Source organism: Dromiciops gliroides, chromosome 6 (genome assembly GCF_019393635.1).
Source record: "Dromiciops gliroides isolate mDroGli1 chromosome 6, mDroGli1.pri, whole genome shotgun sequence".
NCBI lineage: Eukaryota > Metazoa > Chordata > Mammalia > Microbiotheria > Microbiotheriidae > Dromiciops > Dromiciops gliroides.
In genome coordinates this window covers 190,053,444-190,063,034 of record NC_057866.1, presented here as the reverse complement: position 1 = coordinate 190,063,034, position 9,591 = coordinate 190,053,444, and the positions used below count along the sequence as shown (strand labels likewise).

The 9,591-nt window shown below is 38.7% G+C and overlaps 1 protein-coding gene across 1 annotated transcript; it reads left to right on the top strand.

Annotated features, from left to right (window-relative positions):
* Positions 1-1,132: 1,132 nt before the first annotated feature.
* Positions 1,133-5,920, top strand: LOC122732174 (probable E3 ubiquitin-protein ligase TRIML1). Its single transcript, XM_043972306.1, has 6 exons — positions 1,133-1,549; positions 2,126-2,221; positions 2,769-2,999; positions 3,697-3,719; positions 3,888-3,985; positions 5,379-5,920. The coding sequence occupies exons 1-6, from the start codon at positions 1,133-1,135 to the stop codon at positions 5,918-5,920; spliced, it is 1,407 nt and encodes a 468-aa protein (XP_043828241.1).
* Positions 5,921-9,591: the final 3,671 nt, after the last annotated feature.

Here is a 9,591-nt window from a genome sequence, read left to right as displayed (position 1 = left end):
TGTGAATGGAAACTCATTACTATGCAAAAAGACAAAGGTGAGAACCCAGCCAAAAGAGAGATATGGGAAGTACTATCAAACTCCAGGTGTTGTCACCTTTTGTGGGTGGAGCAGAGGGAGGGGCTAATCAAAGGAAAAGATATAAAAAGACCCCAACAAGTCAGTCCTAAAACATTTTCCTGCCAGAGTTCAAGGGAAAAGAGCTGGTGTTATTTACCCTGAGAGGAATATTGGAGAAGGGCCAAATCAGTGGTAAGATTTTTGTGGGAAAAACACTTTTTTCCCCCAAACATTTTTAAAAAGACCCTTTCAGATCATTAAAGGAATCATAAATTAAACATGGGACAAAAATTAGAGGCTGAGGAGAAAATATACCTGCATTTAAGTTCTGTTTTTGGAGGTGAGGGGAAACTAGGGGTGCAGAAATAATGAGTCATGGTTGTCTTTCTTGGTTATCACATTATCTAATCCAAAATGTAATTATACTGAGCCTTTAAAATATGGTCAGTCATTCCTAAACTACCCAATAAAATAGTAAGGTAAGCCAAACCAAAGATTTCCAGTAACATTTAAGAGGAAGTAGAGATGTTTTCTTCAGAAGAGGGTGATCCTGAAGTTTGGGATAAGAAGAAGAGAAAATGAGACTAACAAATATTCAGAGAGAACCCCCATCCTCTAGGGTCCTTGAAGGAAAGATACCTGGTTCGGCACTGGGTGTATCAGTTTTCCTGATCCTTCATCCTAGGGGACACACTGGCCCTATAAGAACAAACCAAAGAACAAGACAACAACAACAAAAGCTCTCCTCTCTGCCAACCCAAGCCTGCTCTTTGACACTTCAAGATGATTAGGGATGAGTTCCATCTGTAAGACAGGCTGCATGTGGATTCTGCTTTAGCCCATGATGTCTGACTTCTAGGACTCTTAGGTTCATTGGTTCTATATGAAAGCAGACTTGAAACTTGGGATCCACAATGGATGTATGGTAGATATGGAACCACCACTTCTGTTGCAGGCCCTCTATTGCCTCTGAATCCCTGCAACACCACCTGCACAAAAGGTCTGAGATGCCTTGGATAGCACAGGAATGAGCTGCTCAAACTTTTCTCTATTTCTTTCCAGGCCTAGGAACATGGATGCCAAAGACTTACTTGAAAGCCTCAAAGCAGACCTCATTTGCCCCATCTGCCTGGGCCACTTCACTGACCCAGTGATTGCCAAATGTGGTCATAGCTTTTGCTCACAGTGTCTTCTCCAGTGCAGGGATGGAGCTGATTCTACAATAAACTGTCCAGAGTGCAGACAAGTCATTCAAATCAGCAAGTTGGTGCCCAATAGGAACCTGCAGAATCTTTCTCTCAGGGGCAAAATGATCAGACCTTATTTGCTTCAGAGCATGCTGGGCCTGACCACCTGTGACCAACATCTGGAAAAGGAGAAGCTCTTCTGTGAGGAAGACCAGAGACCCCTCTGTGAGTCTTGTTCATTAGCCACAGAGCACAAAGATCACCAAGTCCTTCCTTTGGATAAGGCTGCTGATGAATGCAGGGTAAGAGTGTCTGCTCACATTCAATCAACCCCAGAGGAGAAATGGTTTCTGTTCATTTAACTCATTTTTGTCCCAGTTTCACATATCACTTGACTTTTAACCTAATGGGTACAAGGGAAAATGAGGGGCCTCACACCTGTGACTTCAATGGCAAGTACACAACCCACTTATTTTAACTGGCCTTCCAGATCCTTCTTGGCCTCAGTGTTTTCATCTTTAAAATGGCAGCAATGATGATAGCCAGTAAGTTTTATGGTTCTTGTGAGGTTCCAGTGGAAAAAATATATAGACCTTTGATAACCTTAAAGGGTAATGTAGGGGCAGCTAGGTGGCACAGTGGATAAGAGCACCGGCCCTGGAGTCAGGAGTACCTGAGTTCAAATCCGACCTCAGACACTTAACACTTACCAGCTGTGTGACCTTGGGCAAGTCACTTAACCCCAATTGCCTCACTTAAAATTTAAAAAAAAAAAAAGGGTAATGTAAATGCTAGATCTAACTAGTCAGAAATTCTAAAGCATATGATCCTTTTTGGTCTAAAGCAGATGTTTGACTAAGGTTTTGTTTTTCTTGTAGGAGAAGCTCCAGGAGACCTGGAATATGTTACAGAGTAAAGTGGAAGAATTTAAATTTTCATTGGATCTTGCAAGAAAAAAAGAGGCACAGTACAAGGTCAGTGTCTGTTCTTTTTGGTAAGGAAGATGAGAGGCCTTGAAGGCCTTTCTCCTTTCTCAAAAGGATTCATTAAGGATGAAAATGATAATAGAATAGTATGTTTTTCTTCATGAAAAGGAACAGATTTATATGAAAGAATGAAATAAATTATCACTCTTTGGGGGAATAATTTAACACCAAATAATAGTAGAAGAACTTGGCTTTCATGTAAATTATATGTATGAAGAAATAGTTTCCACACAGGATTTGAGTAACTTTAGTTTGGAAATGATCTCTGGTGTATTTCTGAGGACTTTTCCTGTATTATTCTCTATATCCTTCCAACATTAGTTTCTCCTTTAAAAATGTCCTTTAATAGACTGTATATGTCAGAAGGCTTTCAATGCAAGATGTGGGCCCAGCAGCCAGAAAAGCTGACTGGTATCAGAGTCCAGTGTTCTTAAAGTGTCAATGGTATTTAATGGGGAGCACCATTATTGGCAATTAACCCATTCCATCTCAGATTTTTCAATTCTTTCCTTTATCCTAATTTATTTTGGTACAGGAGAATATTCATGGACTTAGAGAGACAGTTAAATTTGAATATGAGAAAATGCACCAGTTCTTATGGGATGAAGAATATCTATATATGAAAATAATGGACCAGGAATGCAGAGACAACCTGGCAGAATTCGAGGAGAAGAAGGCCAGATTTTCACAACAAATCCAGAGTCTGCAGCAAAGTATGCTCAAAATAGAGGAGAATTTGGACAAAGCTCCCTTGGAAATGCTCCAGGTGAGTGTGTGAAACAGATATATTCTATTGCTTTAGAAATGAGGAGCAGAAGGAACATGCCCCATCCCCTACAGACCATCAAGGGAATGTGATAGAGTGAATCACTCCAGGCTTTTCATTGGATTCTCCAAATGTATTTTTCTTTTTTCTTCTTTTTTCTTTTAGCAGGGCAATGGGGGTTAAGTGACTTGCCCAGGGTCACACAGCTAGTAAGTGTCTGAGGCCGGATTTGAACTCAGGTACTCCTGAATCCAGGGCCGGTGCTTTATCCACTGCGCCACCTAGCTGCCCCCATCCAAATGTATTTGTTTTCTAATGAACTATGCTGGGTGTTAATCTACCATTCCTTCAGACTGCCAAACCTTTTCCAGCTTCTTCAGTGGCTGTTCTCTCATTCAGGGTATGCAGAAGTTTTACCCAGTCAAATAAAGCTGCTGTGTAAGGGAGTAAGATAAAAGGGCAGGGTAGAAAGGCACTTCTCTCCATCTTCAGAAGGGGGCATAGCCATGAGGCTAATCAGAAACAACCAAAGGCTCCTTCTATGCACAGACTTAAGTTATGTAACTATGGTAATGTTCCTGGAGTTCTAAGGGAATGAGAAAACTGTGTGGAGGTGTGCCTGGGCTCTCTGAGGAAGACAATATTGTAGAAATAGACTAAAGAGTGGAACACTAAATCTCTCTATTTTTCTCCTCAGGATATGAAAGACACCTTGGCAAGGTAAGTTTCCATTCAACTAATACAAAAATACAGAATCTGTGGGGAAGTCTGATTGTTTGAAGGGGCTAACTGGGGTCTACTCTGCTGGGACATAATGAAATATTTGATTCAGATAGGGCTCTGGAGGTCTGTGTAGAACAAATGTAACCAAGTGTGTCCTGTTTGTAGGAATGAGGAGCTGCTACTTCAAGAACCAGTGGTTCCCTTCCCTACCTGGAGCATCTGCCCCATCACTGGCTTGAGAGATATGCTCAAGACTTTCCAGAGTAAGTTTCATTGTCAGTTTCAATTGACATTGTGGAAATTCCCAGGAGTTTCCATAATTCTTTGCAATAGATTTCCTTAGGGTATGCTACTAGCAAATGACTTTTTCTCAGCCTCTGCTACCCTATGTAGATAATTTCTATAGGCACATGACTACTGAGATCCTTTCCTATTTTCCTAAAGGGTTGGACCCTTTCACAGCTCTAGGAGCAGTGAAATAATGTGCCCATTATCATATTTTACTACCAGCTTTGAATTGTTAGGTGTTTTATCATCTTTGACCATTTGATATATGTGGAAACACTTCAGATATTCAAGATGCATTCTTTCTTTGTCAATATTCTCAAACTACTTGCCTCTAATTCTGCTTCAGGGGTTTTCAAGTAGTCATCCAGTACAGTATGTATATAGGGCTTCCTGACCCTCTGCCTCTTTTTCTCCTCTCCTCCCTTCCTCTATTGCAGGGCTTCTTAAACTTTTCCCACTTGCAACCCCTTTTTGCCCAGGAAACTTTTATGCCACCTCAAGTATATACATATAAAATAGGTATGCATGTCCTTTTACTATTGCCACATTTTTGTGACCCCACCCCATATTCAGCTATGTGACCCAATATGGCATCCCAACCCACAATTTAAGAAGCAGGGCTCTCTCTTATCTACTCTCTCACACCCCTTTTCCTTCATTCTTTATTTTCTTCATCTTTCCATATACACCTCCTTTCTTGGCCATGTTCTTCCCTTTATCCTATCATCCAAATGTGTAATTATTTTATGTGCTTATTGTGCTGCATTTTGCGCCATCTTGATTATGTCTATACATGCATGTCTCAAGTCCTCTCTGATAGAGTATAAGCTCCACAAGGTCAGTGATCTCTGAAAGCATTGAAAAGAGTGGATCCTTCCTGTGGCTGGTCTTTGTAAAAAGTGGTTTGTACAAAAATGGTATTTTTACCAAGGGCCAAATGTGTACACTTCCCAAATATGTTAGTGAATACTCTCAATCACTATGCTTATGCAATACCTCCTTCCAGTACATAAGATCTATCGTCCAAGGCCTGACACATTTCTACTTGATCATTGTTGATACTTTAAACATTTGTAAAATGGGCCTTAAAATATAGGATATTGAATATAATGTTTGAAGGGTCATAATGTATCCTTTTTAATCACACCTATATTTTACCTACAACAAAACCAGGACACTGGAAAACTAAGTTGTTTGTTGAAGTATAAGTGTCAGAGTCAAGATAATTCCCTTTATTCTTCTTATACAATCTCTAATGTATTGTGACTTAGTATCTCCCAGTATGACATTGCTCAGGATTAGGAGACTTTTTTTTAACCTCCATGATCTGTAACCCAAGTCCAATTATCCTTTTTCCTTTTACTATAGGGGATATAACTCTAGATCCTGAAACAGCCAATCCTCATCTCATCGTGTCTGAAGATTTGAAGACTGTCACATATACAAATTTCCCACAGGATCTGCCTGACAATGAAGAAAGATTTGACACTGCTCCTACTGTACTGGGGGCCCAGACTTTCACCTCTGGCAGACACTACTGGGAAGTGGTTGTGGGAGATAAGACACAGTGGACACTGGGAATCTGTGAAGATTCAATCAGCAGAAAGGGGGCACATTCCCTATTATCCAAGGATATAAGGACCTTAGTTGGATTCAAAAATGGGAATGATTTATTTCTCTGGAATTCACAAAGTGGTTTTTATGAGAGCAAGCCTATTCACTCGGTGGGTATTTTTCTTGACTATGAAAAGGGACATATAGCATTTTACAATGTTACAGAGAGATCCCTTATCTTCAGTCCCCTGAACCTAGCCTTTCAAGGAGCTCTACGGCCTTACTTTTCTCCTTGTTCTCCTGATGAAGAAAATAGCTCTGAAACACTCATTATCTGTCATCGTAATAATCAGTAAATTGCAATCGATGATATAATTACTATGAGAATAATATCAATGATAAGTGACTGAAAATGACTTTCTATTCATTTGAACTCATATTTAAATGTTCAGTACAGTTATCTATGTCTATCACCAGCAATGAGAATAAAGTCTATCTTATTTATACTAGGTATCAACATGTGTGATTCACTTTTTATTAATACCCAGTCTACCTCATCTCATAGATACTTCACTGAGACCTTCAGCAATATTCTACAAAGCCAATTCAAATGCAGAATTTTATTATCTTCCCATAGGAAATGGAATTGGATATAATTTACAAATACTGTGTATTTCTAAGATGGAAACATGTTATATATACATGTATGCATATGCACACATATATACATAGGTGTACACATGTGCTTTTTCTGTATATAAGCACACATATATGTAGGTGGTTCTTTTATTCTTGAATAACCATGTGGATTGTATGCTAAACTTTTTGAGTCATTATTGACCTCATATAAGAAATTCCTCATTATTTCAGGCATTGAAACATTCAGGACAATTTTTTTCACATACCGTATCCTCTGGGAGACATCACCAATTGGGAAAAAAATTTTCTACATCTTGAACTCTACAAAGGACTTCTATGATATGCTTCTCTTTTGCAAGAATTGGCCTTGGAGGGTGGAGCCAAGATGGTGGAGGAAAAGCCTTGACTTGCATGAGCTCCCCCCAAGATCCCTCCAAATGCCTTCAAATAATGTCATAAAACAATTGATGGAGCAACAGAACTCACAAAAAGACAGGGTGAAACTATTTTTTCACCCAAAGACAACTTAGAAGTTCAGCAAGAAAATATGAATTAGTTTCATGTCATAGAAGTGCTCATAAGTGACTTTGAAAATAAAGTAAGAGAAGTGGAAGTAATACAAGAAAATCATGAAAAAATGCCAACAGCTTGGTAAAGGAGACACAAAAAATTCTGAAGAAAATTATACATTGAAAACCAGAATGGGACAAATTGTAAAAGAGATACAAAAATCCAATTAGGAAAATAATGTCTTGAAAAGCCAGATTGGCCAAATGAAAAGGAGGTACAAAAGGTCTCTGAAGAAAATAACTCATTAAAATTTAGGTTTAAGAAAATGGAACCTAATGACTTTATAAGAAATCAAGAGACAATAAAGCAAAACCAAAAGACTGAAAAAAATAGAAGGTATTGTGAAATATCTCATTGGAAAAACAACTAACTTGGAAAATAGATCCAGGAGAGAGAATTTGAAAATTATTGGACTACCTGAAATGCATGATAAAAAAAAAAAAAGAGCCTAGACATCATCTTCTCAGAAACTGCCAGAGAAAATTGTCCTGATATTTTGGAATAAGAAGGTAAAATGGAAAGTGAAAGAATCCCTCAATCCCCTCCTGAATTAGATCTTAAAATGAAAACTCTCAGGAATATTATAGCCCAATTCTAGAGCTCTCAGGTCAAGGAGAAACTATTGCAAGCATCCAGAAAGACAATTCAAGTATTGTGGAGCCACAATCAGGACAACACAAGATCTATTAGATTATACATTAAGGAATCAGAGCACTTGGAATATGATATTCCAGTGGGCAAAGGAACTGGCATTACAACTAGGAATCATCTACTCAGCAAAACATGTATAATCCTTCAGGGAAGAAAATGGGAATTTAATGAAAGAGAGGATTTTCATTCATTCTGTATGTGTGTGTGTGTGTGTGTGTGCGCGCGCACGCGCGCGCGCATTGAGGTTTAAGTGACTTGCCCAGGGTCACACAGCTAGTAAGTGTCAAGTGTCTGAGGCGGGGTTTGAACTCAGGTTCTCCTGAATCCAAGGCAAGTGCTCTATCCACTTCACCACCTAGCTGTCCCCCTTCGTTCATTCTTTTTTTTTTAATTTAGTGAGGCAATTGGGGTTAAGTGATTTGCCCAAGGTCACACAGCTAGTAAGTGTTAAGTGTCTGAGGCTGGATTTGAACTCAGGTACTCCTGACTCCAGGACTGGTGCTCTATCCACTGAGCCACCTAGCTGCCCCCCTTCATTCATTCTTGATGAAAAGATCTGAGCTGAATAGAAAATTTGACTTTCAAAAACAAGGCTCTAAAGAAACATAAACAGGTAAATAGGAAAAAATAAACCATAACAGATATTAAAAGCTTAAGGTGTTTACATTTCTCCATGGGAAGATGATACTTATAAGTAATAAGAACTTTGTCATTATTAGGGCAGCTAGATGGAATATATTTAGACAGAGGGCACAGGTGTGGGTTGAATATGAAGGGATATCTTTAAAAAATAAAATTAAGAGGTGAGAGAGGAATATACTGGGTGAAAAAGAAAGGGAGTGGTGGAATTGGGGGTAAAGTATCTCACATAAAAGAAGCAAGTAAAAGCTTATCCAATGGAGGGTTAGATGAGGTAGATGCTGGGGATTAAGCGAATCTTACTGTCATCAGAATTGGTTCAAAGAGAGAAATACATACACATTTGGTTGGGTATAGTAATATATTTTACCCTGCAGGAAAGTAGGAGAGGAAGGGGATAAGCTGTGGGGGAGGGGATAGAAGGGAGGGAAGATTGGGGAAAAGGAGGGAAGTCAGAAGCAAAAGACCTTTGGAGAAGGATAGGGTGAAAGGAGATAGAGAATAGAGTAAATGACATGGGAAGGGAGTGTAAAGAAGGGAAATACAGGTAGCAATAGTAACTGTGAAAGGATGAGTGGAATGCTCTCATAAAAACCTGGAACGACTTCCATGAGTTGATGCAAAGTGAAATGTACTGTATACAAAGTAACAGCAATATTGTAAGATGATCAGGTGTGGATAACTTGGCTATTCTCAGCAATGCAATGATCCAAGACAACTCTGAAGGAATTATAAAAAAATGTGATCTATCTCCAGAGTAAAAACTGATGATGTCAGAATGCAGATTGGAACGTATTTTTTTTAGTTTCTCTTTCTTAAGCTTTTTTGTATGTTTTACAACCTGACTAATGTTGAAATGTTTTGCATGACTACAGATGTGTAACTTATAATGAATTGCTTGAATTTGTAAAGGGGTGATGGGGAGGGAGGGAGGAAGAGAATTTGGAATACCCAATTTATAAAATGGACATTGAAACTGTGTTTATATGTCATTGGGGGGGGATCAAATTCTAAATAAATGGGGAAAAAAGATTTCATCTTGAAAATAGCCATGTCGTCTTGAACATGAATATATCCTAGAGCCCATAGAATATTGCTTTGTGGATGTGATTAGATTGTAACAACATATACACAAGTTATTACAAAGGAAAGCCTGGTTTCTTGTAAGTATGTGAGTAAAAAATGTAGATAGGCTGTGAACTAGCTTCATTAAAAAACAAACATGAAACATCAAAGAATCCCCCTAGCATGATTGCTACATCTCCCCATGCTCACCTCTTAGAATGGTATAGACAAGAAACACAGAAAATGGTCATGCTTAATTAAATGTTTTGTGATCTTTGTCTTTAGAAGGAATTCTGGTATGAATGAAATAACACATGAAGCAATGTAAATTGTTATGTTATATGACAAGAATACCTTCCTGTTCTCTGACTAGTCAGTAACCTTTGGGAAATGAGAAAGCAATCCTTATGAGTACTCATGAAATGATACTACTTTCATGCCAATTTTGAGAGGTGCCGAGCCT